The sequence below is a fragment of the Ruditapes philippinarum genome, unplaced genomic scaffold (assembly GCF_026571515.1).
Source record: "Ruditapes philippinarum isolate M1 unplaced genomic scaffold, ASM2657151v2 ctg2305_1_1_1_1, whole genome shotgun sequence".
NCBI lineage: Eukaryota > Metazoa > Mollusca > Bivalvia > Venerida > Veneridae > Ruditapes > Ruditapes philippinarum.
In genome coordinates, this window is record NW_026854901.1 from 16,428 (window position 1) to 38,754 (window position 22,327).

General features: G+C 35.3%; 2 protein-coding genes across 2 annotated transcripts; both read left to right on the plus strand.

Annotated features, from left to right (window-relative positions):
* Positions 1-333: 333 nt before the first annotated feature.
* On the plus strand, positions 334-21,480 carry LOC132741477 (deoxynucleoside triphosphate triphosphohydrolase SAMHD1-like). Its single transcript, XM_060729646.1, has 8 exons — positions 334-458; positions 17,184-17,274; positions 17,966-18,126; positions 18,372-18,487; positions 18,808-18,872; positions 19,148-19,300; positions 19,983-20,030; positions 21,259-21,480. The coding sequence occupies exons 2-8, from the start codon at positions 17,197-17,199 to the stop codon at positions 21,478-21,480; spliced, it is 843 nt and encodes a 280-aa protein (XP_060585629.1). The 5' UTR covers positions 334-458; positions 17,184-17,196.
* LOC132741476 (uncharacterized) lies at positions 757-5,582 on the plus strand. Its single transcript, XM_060729645.1, has 2 exons — positions 757-927; positions 3,756-5,582. The coding sequence occupies exons 1-2, from the start codon at positions 757-759 to the stop codon at positions 5,580-5,582; spliced, it is 1,998 nt and encodes a 665-aa protein (XP_060585628.1).
* Positions 21,481-22,327: the final 847 nt, after the last annotated feature.

The window sequence follows — 22,327 nt, forward strand, 5'->3', positions numbered from 1 at the left end:
AATAAAACATTGCATATCATTTAGATATGGAGAGTGATAAACAAAAGAGCTGGACAAAACCTTCATTCCATCGCGATACAGCAGATTCCTACCTGATTGACGCTCATATAAACGCTCTCTATCTTCCCTGTAGGTCCCTGTAGACACCCTTTCCGAATTATGTCGAGAATTGATTTATTTGTTGAAAAATCCCTGTCGATTTCAAGTAGACAATAAGCACTTCAGAAGACTCAATACACTAAATGACACTACTTCTTTCAATTATATTCCGTGGATGCAGATCTTAAAAACACCACATGACAATTTGAAAAAGAACTAGCTACGCCCATGACAATAAAGTTGCAGCAGTAATTACAGGTATTTAGATATATTGTGCAACTACTTGTATATTGGCAGTTCACTGCATTGAAAGTTAACTTAAAGGAATATTGGTTAAATTAGTGGACGCATTATATTTGGTAAGTATTGAAAACTTATATTTTAGTTAAATGTATTATGAAGATATTTGTTTTTGTTTTATTAAATCAAATAAAAATAACTTAAAAACTACAGTGGTTAATAAATTGAAATTTACTTGTAATAATATTAAATTCTACATTTACAATGGCATTATCTATGACAACTCTCACAGAAGATCTTATAAATCGAAAGAGAAGTGCTCTGAGAAAAATAATTATGGTGATAGCGTTAAGTTGAGCAGCTGATGGACCAGTTCCTTTGCCAGGATTTAGTCTTACTGTAGATACAAACCTCATTATGAATGAAGTCGATTTTTACAAACAACAGTTTGGTCTTGGTGGTGAATTTAGGCTGAAAATGTCAATCGCTCTAGAAATAGCTTTCGAAAGTCTAAAAGGACGTTTGAGAACTTTACAAATGGCTGCTAAAGCAACGAGCGCATGGGCTGCTTCAGAAATTTTAGAGAAAGTTAGAGCTTCTATTTTTTTCCTTTTCTTGGATGTATTGTTGCGGCGGCAGGGATATCTTACTATAGTACTGCATATTTATTATGGTCCTATTAGACAAATGCTTTGCCGATGCACACACTATCAATAAACAACTGACCCAAAGATATTTGAATCAAGACTTTTAACAACTAGTTTGATTGTTCGGGATATAAAGCATCACAAATACAATATACAAATACTGTTTGAATGTATGATGTTTGTAATTCTTTTGAGTGTTGTGTCTGCAATTTTACCTCTTATCATTTTCTATGTTATTTACGTATTGCTGTCTTCGGCTTTGTTACATGTTTTACTATTCAATGACTTGCTAGTATGTTAAATATCATAACGTTTTGATATCTACATAGTAGAAACCTGTCTTTGCCCTGTCCTTTTTATGTTTGGGGTCCGCCTGGGCTCCTTTCCATTGGTTCTTGTTGCTGGGTCATATGGGGGTTGCGTTCATTGAGCGCCGCCTTTCCTTGTTGATCTTGTTTATCATATTTGGTGTTATTTAGTATAATTTACATGGAGATATTTTTGTGTTGTTCCATGTCAAAATGTCTTGGTACACAACGACAATACATCTTCTTTAAGTTGACAAACTTCATATTTATATGATCATCTCGACATAAATTACCACGCCAAGATGTAAAGAATTTGTATCATCGAAAACTATATAACCAAATAAATTTTATGTTATCAAGTGATAGTAATTTAAAACAAAAAGACAAATGTGGTAATAAAGTGACACAGAATAAGTCGCGTTTAACAAAAACAATATTTTTTTTGGCCGAAAATCTTCCACATGCATCTCAAGGATAGCCATCCTATTCAACCTGTGACATCAGACATTTGTAAAAAGGTTTACAAACTTTGAATAATGTGAGTAGATAGTCAGGATAGCTTGGGTGAATAGCTTGATTTTGTTTCGAGTATGTAACTTGCAGCGGGCTGGATGCGATAAAAGTTGTCTTTTGTTTTATAGATCTTTTTCTTGCAACCAGCAACCATAAAGTCATTTGAAAATTTATATGTTTTTCTATTTGCATTGTGTTTAAGAATGTGTGTTTTGCCAGATCCAGCATGACCAACGATAGCTACAATAACATGTGGAAATGGCAATATCTCCTCATTGTTAGAAGTCTCTGTGGGTAAGACAGGAAGCTTAGGAATATCTGTCAGTGTTTCCGAAAAGTCTGGAAATTGTGTTAATGCGGAAGATACTGTTTGTAATGTTGGTGTAGCATTAGAAATGAATGATTCAATTTCATGCATTGAACCAATATCTCGCACAGTGTAATACAACATACTGAATGGCATATTTTCTTGTTGTTCATCATTTTACTATTAAATAAAAAACTTAATTACAAAGTGATAACTTTCCATGGCTGACGACATTATACGCACTTGTAAAGAACAATACAATCACCTGCTAAATAAACGAAAACAGAAAGTGAAAAGACTGAAACAATATGTGAGAGCCGTCAGATTAAAACCCATGTTAAAATCTGCCAGTGATGAAGATTTTAGCTCACGATGTGTCGATGACTTTTTGAATACATTTAGTACAAATCATAAACCTGATAAGGAATATTTTGTAAATGACTTGTATGCATCAATAGCACAGAAGAAACGCGATTATATAATAGAAATGTCGGCGAGGAACCAAACTGTTAATATGAAAAATTCTCTTATCGAACTTATAAAGAAAAGATTTATGATGTACAAACAAAATTTCAAATCACGGCAAAATAATAAAGAAAATCTCCCCATTTTGTATGTAAGTACATTTAAGTGTCTGATACAAGATTATGAAGTACGTTCAAAATAGCTCGAATATTAAACAAGCTAGTATACAGTATAAATGCTATCGACTGGGGAGAGTATAACGCATTGAATTTCATCTTTAGAATATACAAAACTCAAAGTTATGATTTTGACAACATGATCCAAGAAATCACGAGTGATGACCCATTACCATCATCCGATCCTGCTCATAGGTTTCGGCGCGTTGATTGGTCACTACCCCTGGGCCCCCTCACCCACTCTACAACCCTCCTACCTCTAAAAATCATGTAAAATTTAGCATTTTAATTTAAAACAGGTTTTTATTTTTGGTATATGCTTTTAATTCAATGACCTTCATTTCCCACAAAAATAAAAAAAATGATATATATATTTAGTAAAGGTATGCAACTCGCCGCTCATTTTTCAGCACTCATCTAAAAATGAACTCCATAACTCAAACATTTTTTCACCAATTTTCAATATATTGGTACCAAATGGTAGGGAATTGATTACACTTAAAGGAAAAATAAGCTGTCATTACAATCATTTCAAGTTGTAAGAAGATATGTAATCTCGAAGTCACCGCAAGCGTAACTCGACAGACCGCTGGGTTTTGTCAAAATTACCCGGCTAAACGGCATTTTTTTCGAAATGAATGAAAAAAAAATTGTATTGCGCATATAAATTGAGGGCAAGATATTCTTCTCAATACTGGCCAACCGCATGACCTCGTACATGTTAAGCAACCAGTACATCAACACCTCAGTCCAAAAGGGAGGAATACCCGGTTTCTCGGGGTGCGTGGAGCACACCAGCGCTCTAACGCAGCTGCTTCATGAGGCCAGGATCAACCACAAAGATCTCAGTGTCATTTGGTTAGATCTTGCGAACGCCTATGGATCGATCCCACACCAACTGATCTTGGAAGCTCTGCACCACTACCACATCCCGGATCATGCCACAAAACTCATCTAGAGTTACTTCAGCAACATTCACCTGAGGTTCTCTTGTGAACAGTTCACAACAGACTGGATTGAGCTACAGAAAGGCATTGTGACTGGATGTACCATCTCTGTTATACTGTTTGTGATGGGCATGAACATCATCATCAAGGCAGCAGAGGTGGAAACACGAGGCCCAAAGACCAACTCTGGTATCCGCCTACCATCCAACCGTGGGTTTATGGACGACATGACCGTCACGACGGAAACTCACATCCAAGCACGATGGGTACTCACGGCACTAGAGGAAACAGCGACATGGGCCCGAATGCAGTTCAAGCCAGCCAAGTCACGAAGCCTGGTGATTAAGAAAGGAAAGGTCACGGAAAGATTCAAGATGACCATACAGGGAGAGGACATCCCATCCCTGTCCAACAATCCAGTCAAGTGCTTGGGAAAGTGGTTCGACACCTCACTATCAGACAAGAGCAGTCAAGCCCGTCTTCAACAACAGGCGGAGGAGGGGTTGAGAAGAATAGACAATTGCGATCTTCCGGGGAAATTCAAGGCTTGGGTGTACCAACACAATCTACTACCCAGACTCGTTTGGCCAATGATGGTTAACGATATTCCAACCAGTACAGTAGAGAAGCTGGAGCGGACTGTCAGCAAGCACCTAAGAAGATGGTTAGGCCTGCCTCCATCCTTCACAAACATAGGTCTCTACAGCAAGACAGCAAAGCTACAGATGCCCATCAACTCTATTGTAGAGGAATTCAAAGTTGCTAAGACCAGACTTCTGCTAACGCTGAGAGATTCCAAAGACGAGAAGATCAGCGGCGCTGGCATCGAGGTTAGGACTGGGCGAAAGTGGTCAGTGAGTCGTGCGGTGGAGCTTCCAGAGAGCAGTCTCAAGCACCAAGACATTGTGGGTATGACAAACATAGGAAAAGAAGGACTAGGCACCAGGAAGCACCAAAGATGGGAGACTTCAACACAGCAGGAAAGAAGATCCGTAGTACAGACCGAGATCAGGAAAGAAGCAGAGCAGGAAAGAATGTCAAGGGCAGTCCAGCTAGGACCACAGGGAAACTGGACAAGATGGCAGGTTCCAGAAAGGAAATTATCCTGGCAAGAAATCTGGCAGTACGAGCCACTCAGACTGAGTTTCCTGCTTCGTTCTATCTACGACATGCTCCCATCTCCTACCAAACTGTACCAGTGGAAGCTGATGGACGACCCGGCATGTCTATTGTGTGGTTCACCAGGATCACTCAAACATGTACTCTCATCATGCCCCACAGCCCTATCTCAGGGGCGCTACAGATGGCGTCATGACCAGGTCCTGTCTGAGGTAGCCCATGTCCTTGTGACCGAAAGGAAGAAAGAGAGACCGAGGCCAAACCAGAACCGCTACATCGGGTTCCTGAAGGAGGGAGAACAAGTACCCAAGTCAGCCCCAGCATCGACCGGAATCCTGAATGAATCCAGGTCATGGGAAATGAAGGCTGACCTAAAGGAACAACTACAGTTCCCCCAGGAAATCGCCCAGACTACCCTCCGGCCAGACATTGTTATATGGTCCAGGAATCCTAAACGAGTGGTGCTGGTTGAGCTGACAGTCCCATGGGAGGAACGCATTGAAGAATCCCACGAGCTCAAGAGGTCCAAGTACGAAGACTTGGCCCAATCCTGCAAGTCCAACGGCTGGAACACTCAGGTCTTCCCGATTGAGGTCGGATGTCGTGGCTTCCCATCACAATCAGTGTGGAGGATGCTCGGAGCATTGGGCATCAAAGGAGCGGCACGAAAGCGCACAGTCCATGCTCTGGGGAGAACAGCCGAAAGAGCGTCCAGTTGGCTATGGATGCTCTCTAGCAAACATGAATGGCAGCCAAGGTAGACGGGGTAGGGCCTGATCAACCCTACTTGCTCCACCATCCCGAGGGTGTCCCGAGTGTAAATGGAGCGAAACACCTGCAGACGGATGGTAACTCGGCTGATGACGTCTACCTTCAGCAGGACATCTGTTATTCAACTCTATATGCTCAAATTATATTATTATTTGTAATAACTGTTCAGTCAAAACATCACATAAAGTTATAACGAACCGTTTTTCCTACTTGCCAAATAGTCAATCCAAAAATGAAAGTACACATGCATAAACGGATGTATACGTATGGGGTATTTTCATTGGTCGTGTGAAAACCAATGAAAATACTCCGTACAAAAAAATAAAGAGGAGATCACTCTGCAGGACCATTACTTGGATTACGATTTGGAATTTGACATATATATATAACGGTTTGTTATAGTTATATATCTATATATTTTTATTTATTTTGGTATTTACAAATTGGTAAAGAAGGTGCATAAAACAACTTTCTTTGTGGAGGATACTGCTTGAAACCTTCTTCGATCTTATTGAGAATGCCGTATGAAAGATTGAAATGATACTTGATTGTTTGAAACAATTCCTTGCTTTTATTACTTCTCAAAACATGTTGAGTTTCTTTGTCCAGCTCGGACAGATCAAGTACCGTAAATAAATGATTAAGCAGTGATAAGGTTACAAAAGCTGAAATAAGTAAAACACAGAAATTATCATGTAGATACACATTAAAGTAAACCCAATGACAATACTTAATGTACTCAATGTCTTAAAGGAAGACAGAGCAACAAGAAAATCACCTACAAGGGCCCGACGAAGCAAGACAGAAGACGAACATTAAGACAAGTCAGTCCCAAAGGGCTTTAAGAACTGTCCGTCATAGAGTCTTCCACTTGGTCCATCAGATATAATCGAAAAAGGTGTAACCAATTTACTTCAACAACTTTTTGAATGGAAATCCATTTTACATAAAACATGTCATAAGTCAGTATTGGTTTAAGGGAATTGCAATACCTAGATGTTTATGAGGTCAGATTTCAACAATCCGATAAGATGGAAGGGCGTAAAATACAGTATCTTAATAATATTCTAGAAAATGAAAAATCTATCTCAATGTTTATTATATTAGATTTACTCTTTACCGATCGAAAAAGAAAATGTAATGCCAAAATTGCCGAAGCTTGTCAGACATACTGGACTTATAAAATAAACAAAAGATACTGCAACCTGCGTCCTATGCTCGTCTTTCGATGACAACGCAATTGCAGTGCTGGGAATATATTATGATTCCATGCCATACAACAGGGTCACAATGCTAGATGCATCGGTTGTTTCTATAATGTGTTTACTCAAAGAAGAACATCTGGATACAGAAAACGATTCATTGCTAGCTTGTTTTGACAGTTTAAATCCAGACGTGATCAGGAATCACTACTTTTTAAACATGTGTAATGAGCGGGAACGCGGTATCAACGATTGGGATGTAATAGAAATCTTAAAAGCTCTGATGTTGAACTTAAAGACAAATTCAGTGTATCTTAGACAGTACGCAAACTTAACAAAGCTTTTGAAAAAGGAATGTTTAGGCTCCTGTAACTCATTCATCACAGGGAATCATCTGAATATTATAGAAAAACAACAAAATGACTCGGGTCCATCTTTCTTTATTAGTGAAAGAAACAAAGGCTTAACAGAAGCTAGAAGTAAGAAAAACAACACATCGAAACGAATTTCTATTGCTCATGAAATTGTTCAGATCAGCGGCTGAATAGTTGTTTCATTCATATCATCACTATTGTCTTGTGTTACAGAACTATCGGTTTCATTTGAAAATACATGATCAAAAGAATCTGCTTTTGTTTCTTGCTGTGTTGAATCCTTGTTAAAACACATATCGTTAATGTTAGGTGATATATTGTTTTCTGTGAACGTTTGATATTCATGTTCATTTGATTCTTGCTTTTCAGATTCTACTTCATCTATTGTCTTAATGAAAACATTACCAAACGTTAATTTCCTTTTCACTTCTGGTGTTGGTGTATGCGTTGGTGTTGGTGGCAATAGGTATGAAACATCTGCCGATAAATCATTTTGCCAAGTTTGTTCTTCATCTTCTAATACAGAATTGATTTCTACATCCATAGCGTCCTTCACGCCTAATATTGTTTCTTCACGAAGTTCTAGAAGGTCTTTTTCTCTATCCATCAAGTGAGTAAGATGACCATTGATCGTTGAAAGCAATGATTTGTTTGACTTTATAGCGCTTGAGTATTGTTGTAATATCTGTGCGAGGTATCGATTATGAGCATATGACAGCTTTTTCATTGCATACGCCATTTCAAGTTTCTTGTGAATAGTTTCATAATGCATTTGTTGAATATCTTGCGAAAAGAGATTCGATAACAATTTATCATTGATTAAAGCCTTACATTTTGCTTCATTTACACGAGTTTGTAGTTTCATGTTAAGAAACTGCCTTGCTTGCTTTTTGTCCATGTCAGTGTTTGAACTGGTTGTTTTCAGTGTAAGCTGATATATAAATATAAAATTATTCTTGTATATTTATTTACAAGTTTGAGCCAAACAACAGTCATAATTCAGATGAACATGACATCATTCAAATGTATTGAAACAAATGATATTTCTAGACTCGAGTGTCTTTCGGTATGGCCAAACGATTCATGTCGTGCTGAAATATACTCAAATAATGTCGAGATTGTGCTAAAACCTGATAATCAGAAGAAAGGTGCACAACATCTGAAATTACAAGTTAAGTCGGAAAATGCGAGAGAGTACACTATCATACATCTGCCACTGTGGGTTTACAAGGTGTTAACAAAATATTTTCGCAACACATCACATGTTTTCCGAAAGACCTGTCCTTTCAAAGAAGTAAAAACTAACAGAGCAGTACCATTTCTCAAAATACACAGTGGTCTGTGAGTCTGTGCGATAACACATAGAACTTATATTGCTGCTTCGTTATCAACAGTTTTCTACGGGAGCTGAAGAGTGCTTAAGAAATGGGAACATTTTGAAAAGAAATTTTATCTCCAGGGCCCGTGTTCACAAAGAAAAGATCAGGATCAGGTGATCCTGATTTTATTTTCATTGTTTTATAAAACTAAAATTGAATTTATTATGCTAGAATTAAATGGTACATATTCGAATTTCTAAATAATTGCTTATTTGCAAAGAAACCCAACCTATTTTGGGATAAAATCAACTAATACAGATTCGATAACAATTTTAATAACAATATTAAGTGTTGAAAATTGAGAACCGCTCAAGCCGGTGCTAGAGAGCGCGAGGGATGTTGCACGTATTCATTATCTCTCATGTACAGACTCAATCAAACCGAGTCTGCGATTCTCTTGTAATTTTGTAGTGATAAATGCTTCCGAGGGTCACTTTGTTTCCAGATTTTTATACTTCACAACAGCAGGTGTCAAGTGCTGTGTGGCAGCTGTAAAAAGTTGCCCCGTACTTCACTTCAGTGTTGTTACATCTTTCTGGTCCTTCGGTCTCATTGATGCCAGCACTATTAAGTGTTGAGAATTGAGTACCGCTCAAGCCAGTGCTAGGGGGCGTGAGGGATGTTGCACGTATTCATTATCCCTCGTGTACAGACTCAATCAACCCGAGTCTGCGATTCTCTTGTAATTTTGTTGTGATAAATGCTTCCGAGGCATCACTTTGTTTCCAGATTTTTATACTTCACAACAGCAGGTGTCAAGTGCTGTGTGGCAGCTGTAAAAAGTTGCCCCGTACTTCACTTCAGTGTTGTTATATTTTTCTGGTCTTTCGGGGTCATTGATGCCAGCACTATAAGTGTTGAGAATTGAGTACCGCTCAAGCCAGTGCTAGGGGGGGGGGGGCGTGAGGGATGTTGCACGTATTCATTATCACTCATGTACAGACTCAATCAAACCGAGTCTTCGATTCTCTTGTAATTTTGTTCTGATTGATGCTTCCGAGGCATCACTTTGTTTCCAGATTTAAATAACAAAACAAAAACAAAAATAATCGGATTAAAATGAGGATCAATTTTAGGATCAAGATCAAAATTTGGATCAACTGTAAAATGCCCATTTCTTGTAAAAATACAATAAATTTATTCTAAACTTTCATAAACATGTTATTTAAAATTATGGAAAAGTCCAGTTTCAGCAATTTAATATTGAATATTAAATCTATGAGGATAAATAATGGATAATATTTGAGTTTAGGATAAATAATGGATAATATTTGAGTTTTTAAATTTGATCCTGATCTTGAACGGGGCCAGAGCAGGAAAGTTATGCGCAGTCGAGATATAACTTGATCAATCTTTCGAACCACAGTACTATGATTGTCAGACACTGCGATTTTACACACGATATGTCAATACTATTGTGGTAAACGAATGTGTTTTGGCACCGCAACATGTAACAGATACAATAGACTTGCAAGAAAGACGAATTGAATACAATATTTTTATTGAAAAAGAACTTAACAAAACATATCCAGCTGAGAATGATGGTCACTTGAATATGTCACAGGTATTTTAATGAAAAAATAAAGCATTCATTCGTAATAATACCACTTAATTGAAGAAGGTTTTAGGTGCAAAAACATTAACCGAGAACAAAATAACTTCAATATTAACTGAAGACATGCTATCTCATATGTCATATGAAAGAATTGATTCAATATCTGGAAGATAAGTCAACATAGTACATATGCTGCATTTGAACAGGGAACTGGAAATACTGTTTGTTACCGACATACATGCATATGACCATGTGTCAAGCTTGTGTCATTAAGAATATCATCTTCGTAGAGTTATTAGTTCTTTTTATTTCATTGAATTTTATATTGCTTCGAAGTGAATTATAGTGAACTGATCATATGTTAAATGCAAATACCTTGTATCGAAAGAACGTCTGATGCACTGGGTTTGGAAATACGAATTAGTTCTCTTAACCCATGCACCTGTGCTAGATTTAAAAAGGAGAGAAATAAGAATCCCTAAAGAAAGCCCAACACGGCAAAATTGAAAATGTTGCAGGCTCGGTTTGATTGAGCCTGTTCATGGACGGTACTGTCAAGTGCAAACTACCGTCCACACCCTCTAGCACCGGCTTAAGCAGAATTCAACCTTTAACATGGACTGGTAAAATTTAGAATTTTGAAACATCCGCAAATGTGTTCATATGGCGGTTATCATGGAACCTTCAATGTGACACGTTAGTGCCATTCCATGAAAAGCGGCATATGATCCCCAAGTAAAAAAATGCATGTGCCCTAAACGAGAAAACAATGGGCGGAACTAAATAAAATGGAATTTTGAAAGGGAATCTTGGGTTATGAAGCCTGCATATCACAGATATGACGTCAAAGGACACATTTCAAAAGCAGGCCACATATCCTAAGGGTGATTCAACAGTATTCAAGTTAGGAATACTGAAACCACCCAACAAGAAAGATGCCAAATAGAAAGAACTAAAATAACACAAGCACAACAATTATGTCGTGCTGAATGATCTTTAAGGATCGGAAATATAACATCCCTGATTGAATGTACGGGGCGACTTTTTACGGCCTCCACACGGCACAAACAACGTTGTTCAGGCGATAAAATAGAGAGAACCAAGAATCCCTAAAGAAAGCCCAACACGGCAAAATTGAAAATGTTGCAGGCTCGGTTTGATTGAGCCTGTTCATGGACGGTACTGTCAAGTGCAAACTACCGTCCACGTCTCCTAGCACCGGCTTAAGCAGAATTCAACATTTAACACGGACTGGTAAAATTTAGAATTTTGAATCATCCACAGATGTGTCCATATGGCGGTTATAATGGAACCTTCAATGTGACACGTTAATGTCAATATCTATCATATCACGCCTTTTCAACCAAGGCATTTTAACCACACCTCGAATCATTAGGGCGCATTATGCATGCTTTTGTTGCTTCTGAGCTGAAGAAATCACAATGCCCTGACCCTTATTTGTATTGATAAAGCGCTGTGCTATAGTAACAAGAGCCATGTTAACATGGCCATCCCCCACCGAATGTGTTTGCTCATTGGAAGAATATATATGTAGTACGGTAGAATAATTCAGTTTTAAGAGGTCTTTTGGTAATGAAAACTGATGCCGAAGTGATAACAGATTGTGAATACTGATGGTTGAAAATAACAAAGGGCAATTACTTAAAAATAATGCAGTGTAGGCTATGGTTCTTGTATGCTACACTCCTCCCCAAAGAGATCTATTCACCTATGAAGTTTCAAGTTGATACCTCCAACACTTTTTAAGATAAGCTCCGGACAAAAAGTATGAAAAATAACAATATGTCAATACAAGTGAGGTAAACGAATGTGTTTTCGCACCGTAACATGTAACAGATACAATAGACTTGCAAGAAAGACGAATTGAATGCAATTGTTTTATTGAAAAAGAACTTCACAAAACATATCCAGCTGAGAATGATGGGATCTATCCACCTGTGAAGTTTCAAGTTGATACCTCTAACACTTTTTAAGATAAGCTCCGGACAAAAAGTATGAAAAATAACAAAGGGTAATAACTAAAAAAAATATACAGAGAAGAGTTATCATTCTGCACACAGCATTCCCCTCAATAAGATCTATCCACCTATAAAGTTCATGTTGACATCTCAAATACTTTTTAAGTTATGCTCAAATGAAACATTAATTATGAAAAATTACCAAGGGCAATAACTCAAAAAGGGTTATGAAGAGTAGAGTTATCATTTTTTGTGCACTGCACACCTCCTGAGTAAGATCTATTCACATATGAAGTTTCATATTGATATCTGAAAGGCTTTTTGAGTTATGCTCTGGACAAAAATTCAGTTTGAAGAATTACAAAGGGCAATAACTAAAAAAATATGCAAGGAAGAGTTATTAGTCTTGTGCACTGCAGTCCTGTCCTCCTCAGTACGATGTATCTACCTATGAAGTTTCAAGTTGATTCCTCAAATACTTTTTGAGATATGCTCCGGACAAAAATGTCGGACGGAAGGACGGAGGGACGGACGGACGGAGACTACGCCGCCTTTCGGCGGGGGATAATAATGATCCTTCAGATACACGCCAGAACAGTACACTCTTGATTTTCTATACTAAAAGCAACTCGAGTCACCACATCTCGTTGTTTTAACAAGCGCTGGTGGATTGTACTTATTTGAAGATTTGAAATTCCCAAACTGCTTTATAATTCTATGCCGTAATTTGATCCTACATCAGTTATTTGATGTTGAACATGTTCCTTGAGCTTCGTATTCTGTATAAACACATTGTTCTTGTGAAGACTGAAAGCAGTAATGCTTATAAACATCACAACAGTCATCATGTATTAACCATATATTGTCGCAATAGCATGTAGATGATGAATTTGCAAGAAATATATCATCAGCAAAACCAGCTGGACAGCAGCTTGATAAACTAAAACATAGGGGTAGTAGAAAACAGTTGATTTAATATCTTTCATGATTATAAGTCATATTGGTTTGTTGAATGTTGTCTTAAATACTAAAATCGTTACACAATTTTATTGATTTTTTCAATGAGTTTCATTGTGTTATTGAATAACTGAGTACTTTCTTCTTGGCTTTCATACAAATCGTCAAGCATCTTAGGGCTGATATCGTGAAATTTTACTTCATCATCGCATTTGTTCAAATAGTCTTCAAGGGCCTTCAGTGATGAAAGAGTGTATTTCATCATCAAACGACAATGAATTGATACATAGTCACCAAGAAGAAGTGCATTGCATTTTCGATCTGAGTTGGTCATGATATCAAAATATGTTACAGGAAACATGTGTTCCAATTTTGAATTGCCATAATAACCATCATAATTTTCACCAACGCTGCCAAGAATATCTGATTTGGACATATCAGTAAATTTAATTAGAGGTCAAATGCTACAGTCCAAAATTGGTATGTAAATACATTTTTTCAAGTCGTGAATGATTCGTTGATTTTGTCAATGAGTTTTCTACATCGTTCAAACGTTAGCGAAGTTTCATTTTGATAATCATATGCATATATTTCATATATCACAGCAAAACTAATTCCATGGCGTTTATTGTCTGAACAGCAGTCCTCTAAAAGCTCTTCTAGTGCTGTCAATGATGAATTGTTCCTTGCTATACCAAACTGAAGGCAGCTTTTTGTGGTTTCATCCACGTTATAAAACTTCATAGTTTGAAAGTATTGTTTTTGCTGACCATGCTAATTTAGAGATAGAACAAATATGTCATTTGCTTAGGATTCTAGTCCCATAAATTTAAGACACGATAGGCTTAGCAACTCCACTCACAGACATTAAACATTACGCCGAATGTTCAGCTACAAAATCTATATATTTAAAGTGAAGATCGTCATGTCTTTTTCAGACAGACACCTTCGAATTTTTCTTTGTATTTATGATGTCTAAGGAACCGACCGTCAAAAACTATTTTTCCATGTCGAAGGAATTTTGAATACACAAGTTTTTCATGTTTTTGGCATCAATTCTTTCATGTTGGAGTCGTATGACAGAAATACATTTTTCGACTTAGGTAAAGACAATAAACAGTCGATGCATCGTATATAATTATTATTTCGTGACTAACTTTAACGTGATATATACGACAACTCCAAGTCATCACCAACGGGTTTAGATATTGGAAAAAAAATTGACTATCGCATTTTTAAGTCTATACACGAATTCTTTGCAGACACTTCGGTAAAACTTGATCCTAAACAGGCTAGGTGTGTATTCGCTAATGCTTTAAACGCAATACACATACTTTCAAAACAATCCGAGTTTTTACTTCAAATGACTGAGTTATACATGGATAGTTGTAAAAGAAACAGGCTCACGTTGAAAGTGTATGCTGACTGCTTTGAGAAAGAAATAAATCAGTTTTTCCGTTTAAATGAACCAAAACCAGAATTTGAAGCAATGGTCAGATATTTGTTAGAAAGAGTGAACTCTTGTCTGAAACCGAAAGATATTGATCATTTTGAGAAATTAAACTTAAACAAGCAGCCAGACTTAGAAGCATTCATTGCTATCTTGTCGTTGCTGGAACAAAACAAATTATCACCTTCACGTCAAGAACATTTGCAGCAAGTAGTAAAATCAATGAACATATGCATCGACAGTTGTATCAAAGAAGTTGTCGGTTACCTTGAAAGGTTTTGTGTTTGGATCAATAATATAAAAGATCACATTTCAAATTCAGAATCTTTTATTAATGAACTACAATTTGCTTTACAAGAACTGAACAATAGAATTGTAAACGAAATCATTGCAATTTCAAAATGATTTGTCAGAATAAATTTTTGATCTTCTTCTTAACGACTGGTTGGTTGAAAAATCAAAATGTTCATACTGGTTTTATACCTTGAAAATCAAAGCGACTTCTGTCAGAAGTGCAAATTTTTTCACTATATTCATGAAAAGGCTAATAAAAAATATCACTGATACTGCTTAAAGTCCCCTATTGTTAAACTTGTGATGACAAGCAAGCGTAAAATGAGGCATGATGAGAGATTTTGTGAGTCGTCGGTACTTAGAATCGAATTGTAATGCAAAGAGCTGTACAAGAAGTATTTATCAGCTCGACTAACTTAATAGAAACATTCTTGCCTTTTAAAGAAACTTCACTTTTGGCAAAACCAGAATTTTATCCAAGGATAAAACATTATTGTTATTTAGCAACCTTTAATTGACAGATCATCAACAAGAACCTGAGCAAAACTGTTAGATAGGAAATTCCAACTGTCCATCTGAATAAACTGAATACCAGTATGTTCATAAAGAACAGAATCATCTCATTATCAACTTGTTTAAAAGGAAAATACTTCTTGTCAGAATAAGCATCTGCATCAACTGGAGCAGCAATATTTGGCCTAACAACAGACAAATCGTTTTCCGCAAAACAAAACATTAGGATTCGATCCGTCCTGCTGAACGCCTAACAAAATCCTTATCGATGCAATGTCGATGGCAGACAGCTTCGAAATATCTTAAAGTGGTCTGTCCGAACACACTCTTGTCTACCACGTATAATGTTGACTTTCGAATAAAATGCCAAATGGTGCAAGTCATTCTTTAATGGTGCTATTAACATTTACAGAGTAGGTTGCGTTGAATTGTGACCTTTAAAATGTAAAACAAGTTATAAGACCTTCATTTTCTTAAATAAAAATGAATGTGTATGGTTATGAATTGCAAGATTTAAATTTAAAGTTTCCGTTTCGGGACAGACTTCGGGCAATTTGAGCTTGTTTTCCAAAAGAATGACCAGCGTCAGTTAGGTCAACCCAAGCCTAGTTAGAAATGAAACAATGAACAAGAAACAAAGTTCCACACCCTGACAAGATTTTAAACCAGTTTAGAAATGTTTATAGATAACTATTCGAGGATCATTGCTTGTAGAGTTTCATCAAAATTTACCAAATAATAAGGGAGAATATCTCGTTGAAATGTTATTCTTTTTTATAGCTCTGATGGTCATTTTTGCAATTTTACCCGATGTTTGATTCTGTACAGTTTCATCAAAATATATTGGCAAAAGTAAAACTTAGTTTTAACATCACTTAAAGATTACAAACCCTACTGGAAATTGTAAATTTGTAATCATTTGGTTTGCTTCTGACCTTTTTCTTATAACTATATTGGAAATCCGTGTTCCAAGTGTAACACCCTCGTGTAGGATGTGAGAGGTCTAGGGTTCAAATACAAGTCACGCCAACTGATTTTTTTTCAGAGTCGTTTTAGCGATTTTAACATTTTATTTAAAGGTATACAAAGACAAAGTATGGCTCTCATAAAATGTACATACATGATATTTTAATGCAAGTTAGAAACTCTGGTCATGCAAAATTATGTATCAAACTCAAACTGTTATAACAAAAACTCTTGATGGTAAAAGTGTTTTATACTTTTCAAACTTGTTTATATATATATATATATGAAGATATGTTTGATTTAAGTTTTATTAGATTTCCTACACACGAACACGAGCATTTATCTAAGATGCAGAAAGTCACAATGAATTCTTGTTACTTACAATCACTATGTAAATTGTATAGGTCCTAAATGAAAACAAAGACGTGGATTATCTTTCTTCAAAAACATGTTTCATATGAAAAATGATTCCTCCAAACATGCCATTGTGATTGAAATTTGAGCTAAAATTCAAAGATGGGACGTGGCACTAAAAAAGATAAAAATAAAAAAATCGGATGGTGATTGATTTTTATATTTGAATAAATAAATGTCTAATTCTATTTATGTAAGAAAAACGTATTCTTAAAGGGAACCTTTACGGTCCGTAATCCTTAAGAAAAATAGCTTAAACTTGTTAAAGTTGCTAAGGGCATTGTACCTGGTCAACAGACGACACCAATTGATTTTGATGTACATTGTAATTTAGTCAAGGTCAGAGTGACTATTGATCAAAATCTCGTCTTGTTAATAACAAGTTTCTTTCATTTAAGGTATGTGAAACACAATTCAAAATTAATTCTATCATTATAGGTGTATATGTTATATAAATTGACAAAACATAATCCTCTATGGGAATATTTGTAACTTGTTTTTCTTTCAGTTTGAGAAAAACAATGGAAGGTCGAACGGAGGAATCGACTCCCAGTGCGGAAGCTCAAGCGAGTGCCGACAATATTTTTAAAAAAGGAAAGGTATCAATATTCTGTTTCAATTGAATAATATAATGCAATGCTCATTAATTGATTTATCGAACTTTGATATGATTATTAGTATGATGTTTCCTACATGTCAGCTTATGCAGGAAAAGACTGACAGTAATAAAGAAACTCCATGTCGCTAGCAATGATTGAAACAAGATTCTCACATTGATATCAAACGTTTGAAAATAGGGGAAGTTTTCGGCATCAAATTTTGAATACTGTAAAGTCGACAAACACATTGAATGGTTATCCGAGCATACAAAATAATTCTTGTATTTTACTGGGGATAACGAAAGATTTTAACCTCATCTGGCTGACCCAACGCAATTGTTAACTTTTTACTACACCGTGTGCAGGTTGGACATCCAACAAAACATCAGAAATTATATTGAGTTGTACGATCAAAGTGCTGTGAACGTAATTTCAATTTAATACGTAACATGCAAATCTTGTACAAGCGTATATATCATGAAATTGCAAAAATAATGTTGAAATAAGGCTAATAAATGCAAAAGAATGACAAAAATCATGATTGTCAGATGAAAAACTTCATTTCATTTATTGCTTTTCATACATATTAATTATGTTGCTTAATACAATGAGGAAAGGCAATACTTAGTTTATATCGCACATTAGTTTAATTTTCAGTATTATATTTTATTATTTTCATGTACGTTACAAGACTTTTAACGACCCTATTCATGGGCAAGTGGAGCTACATCCTGTGTGTATCCGTATTATAGACACGCCTCAGTTCCAGCGATTGAGACACATCAAACAACTAGACACCTGTTACCTGGTGTACCCAGGTGCCAGTCATAACAGGTTCGAGCACTCTATAGGGTAAGCGATATATCTACAGGCACTTTTCAGATCAATATGTATTTGAATAGTTTGATACCGGGTATTTTTACACTGTACTCAATAATGCATTAATCGAAGAAAGAGAAAGCCAAATAGGCATTATTTATATGTCTGTGAAAATGAACATGCACCACAAAATTTGAAAGGTAAATAAATTCAAACCCCTCATACGCAAATGTTGCATAAGCATTATCTACAATTTAGATGAAAATGTATCATTATAGGGTATGCTATCTAGCAGGAAAATTATTAAAAACAATTCGAGACAGACAACCGGAAGAGAAAATATCTGATAAAGACATTCTGTGTGTCGAGATAGCTGGACTCTGTCACGATTTAGGTAAGATAGGGACACAATGTCTTTAATTTTAACACTACGAACGATTTGTTCACACAATGTTAGGCATGTAATCCTGCACAAATCAAAATATTTATTACAGAATATGATAACTACAATACTTAACCAGATAAGGTCAAAATATTACCCCAAATCTGTTTTTTGTAAAAAATATATTCTAATGCACTTAATTGCTTGAAACTTTGTATTTAACAATTTAAAATGGTGTATTCGAACATGCGTGCAAACAAGTCCATCGTTCTGAAATATTGTGAATAAAGGGAAAAATGTTGACATATGATTTTCAATTAACAACATTTTAGGTCAAGGACCCTTTTCTCACGTTTTTGAAAAAAGATTTATGCCAAAAATGAAAAAGAAGTTTACGGTGAGTCAGTAATATATAGACAAAACTTACTTTCTTTTTCCTATGTTACGAAAAAGCAGTTTGTAAATTTATTACGTTGCATAAACCTTGATATCGCCAAAATGGTTGCAATAACGGATGTTATAATAGTTATAATTAATTGTTACTAACTTGAAATTAAAGCAAAAACTTCATGTTTAGAAGTACTTTTAATTAAATTGTCACATGATGTGTTTGCACAAGTCGATGAACAGTAAAACAGTAAAGGCAAATTGATTCTATACGTAAATTTTCAGCATGAAAATATTGCTCGGAAGATGTTTGAGTACATGCTAAGTAGCGAAAACGGAAAGTTGAAAAAGGATATACAAGAGCTTTGTCCTTTCATAGAAGACGACTTTACCTTTATCTGTGAAATGATTGATGATCCAAAAGACATTGAAAAACACGTAAGAAACACGGCTTTGAAAGTAAATTCAAGTTTAGAATATTGAATATATATTTTGATAATGTAGAATAACAACTTCAGTTAACAAATGTTTTTTTGAAGTAATAAAAGCAACAAAATGAGGTTAACAAAATGTTGCATAAATGACAACCATTATATTTTACTAAAGATACACAGTGTGCATGTTAAAATATTAAAGTAGAACGTCATCAGAGGAACAAAGATAAACAGTTTATCACCGAAATATCCAATATATTTGCTATGATTAGCAAGTTATATTGACTTATCCATTCTAAGCAGGATTGTAAATACTCGTATGTTTTTGGATTATGTGAACCACTCTCAAGTACGCTTCCGACAGTTTTGTTATCATGTATGTTAGGAAATATACCAACTTGAGCTCGGACCTACGGTCTCTGGGTTGAGATCTAGACGTCTTCAACAATATCTGCCCATTTTGCTTACTATTGTGTTCTTCCTTTTCTTCACTGTTATGTACATATGTCTTGTGTGCCGTAAATATTGTGAAATTGTTAATCTTAAAGAGGAAATTTTTATACCGCAATATTTGAATATTTCATAAATGTGTTTTGTTTGCTTTCTTTGTGACACAATTGGTTGATAATAGTATATTAGTATGTTATTTGATTATATAAATTTGACAAGGTATTGATATATTTTAGGAATGGCCATACACAGGTAGAAAGGAAGACAAAAGTTACATGTATGAGGTAGGTTTTTTGATAGCTGTTAACTTATTGTGAAGAAATCCATCAACACAAACCTGTTTTCATAATATTCATTCTTTTAAGCTCTTTGTGCTAATATGAGATAGTCATGTCCATCTTGTATAATGCGCCGTTATATCTAATTATTTTTACACTACATTCCTCTCCAAAGCTCCACTGGAATGATCCCCATGTAGCCTTTTCAAAACGCTATATAAATTGATTTAGTCTGATGCAGCAATAAGCCATAGTTGCTAAATATACTTTATGATAAAAGTTTTTACACCACAAACTAAGCAGCCTACCCGGTAGTCAAGTAATATCACCTTGTGGTCGTCTACAAAAATATATAGTTATGGTAGTCACGTGGTTAACATTGACTTACATAGAAACGAACATTTAAAATCTTTCTGAGAAATATTTCCTATAGTTATTTGATATAAAGAAATGCCTATTAGACCACATGATTACTACGGCCCCATTATGACACAATAATCAATCACACTTAAGTCCAATATTCATCGTGTTACACATTAATATACAGCGTGCCGTGTAGTGAAAGAAGCGTGTATGACCACAAGACTGTAATTTTATCCAAATAAAAAATACGTAAATTTTAACCTCTTATATCAGCAATAAATACGAGGAATGCAACGCCTATTACGCATCACACATCATGAATAGAACAATAATTGTTTATAAGCTAGTAAGTCTGCGCGATACAGAAACACATGTACATACATTTAGCTGATATTCATACCCGAGCTGCTTCATTGTATGTGCGTAATGTTTCAGTTAGTTTAACTTTTCAAATACATGTAACAGGGAAGATGAATTAATCTATTCAATACAAGAGCGGTTATATTTTACTTGATCTATTTTACTGAAACATTTCAAACTCCTGTATGACAAACAACATATCAAACTTAAGAACATATCATTTTGTTGTGTATCATCTAAAATTCACACTTATGATAATAAATTATGATAATAACTAAACCATTAGAATTGTACATTTCTAGCAAACAAATACATTATTTCTAAATCTTCGATAGATAACAAGATATTTCATAACAAAAGAAGTAATTTAAGTAAGACATTAGCCTCAAATAGAATTGAATTCTCTTCGAAAATTGAAATAATGGACAGTTTTCGGCTACTTATACAGCTTAGTAAGTATACCAGCTCTAGTTGTAATAAGAAACCATGATTGATCCCGTCTATTTTTCAGATTGTTGCAAATAAAAGAAACGGTATCGACGTTGACAAATGGGACTACATTGCACGTGATAGTTACATGCTGGGAATGAAAGTCAATGTCGATTACAACAGGTGTTTTAAAAGTGCAAGAGTTATCAAATGTAACGGGCTTAATGGCAGGCAAGATGCAAACGCCGGCTTAAATACCGGTAATAGTCAAGTGAAACGGAATCAAATATGCTACATGAGATAAAGTGAGTAACTGTCATAAACATTTATCTTCAAAAATGTAAACAATATTTTCTCAATGTTTGTATATTTCATTAATTATTCAATTTTTTATTCATTTGAGATAAATGGCTGATATAATAAGTAATCAATATGTTTTTCCTGTTATATGGCTAGCTATATAGGGTTTATAAAGCCGAAGCCTGTATAAAGGTGATCTAAAGCAAAAGGAATTTCTCGGCCGTATAATCTGTCAGAAGTTATATAACGAATTTTAATACAGCACAATCATGACTAATAATGGCTATTTTATCATGAGGAAATTTATTCATTGTATACGTTTAAAATGATTTTTGTCAAATAAAGATCAAAAGCGATTGTATGGATTGGCATTCTCATTGTCAATAAATATAAATTCTACACGATTTATTTTCAGCAAAAAGAAATTGTATAAATGGATTATAACAGAATGTTAGGCCTGCTTATTTTTTGTGTTATATCTAATATTAAATTGAGGATAACAACCATACCTATGTTTAGAAAAAAAAATGAGAGTAATTTGGTTTACTTTGACTTTTTCATTATAACTATATTGCAAGCCCGTGTTGTTTGCTTAGGATGTGAAGAGTCTTGGGTTCGAATCCCGATCAAAGTGATGTGAATTTTTCTTTCAATACTTTACCAAGACGTGCATAAGAAAAGTATGGTTGAGTTTTTAAAATGTACATAGATGGTAGTAAAATGTTAAACATTCTGGCCAAGCATATTCTAAAGTCATTTTCCACATACAAGGACACCAGTTTTAGGTGGTATATTAAGCAAACACCACTTGTTTTAATAACAGATTCGATCAAGCTTTGTCGTGTTACTTG

Bases quoted from the DNA above. Each gene is read 5' to 3' on its own strand.
- LOC132741477 (XM_060729646.1), top strand. From the start codon at position 17,197: ATGGAAGGTCGAACGGAGGAATCGACTCCCAGTGCGGAAGCTCAAGCG. The intron at 17,275-17,965 runs GTATCAATATTC...GTACGTTACAAG, and splicing joins ATATTTTTAAAAAAGGAAAG to ACTTTTAACGACCCTATTCA. The intron at 19,301-19,982 runs GTAAGAAACACG...GATATATTTTAG, and splicing joins CAAAAGACATTGAAAAACAC to GAATGGCCATACACAGGTAG.
- LOC132741476 (XM_060729645.1), top strand. From the start codon at position 757: ATGAATGAAGTCGATTTTTACAAACAACAGTTTGGTCTTGGTGGTGAA. The intron at 928-3,755 runs GTTAGAGCTTCT...TCTTGTGAACAG, and splicing joins CTTCAGAAATTTTAGAGAAA to TTCACAACAGACTGGATTGA.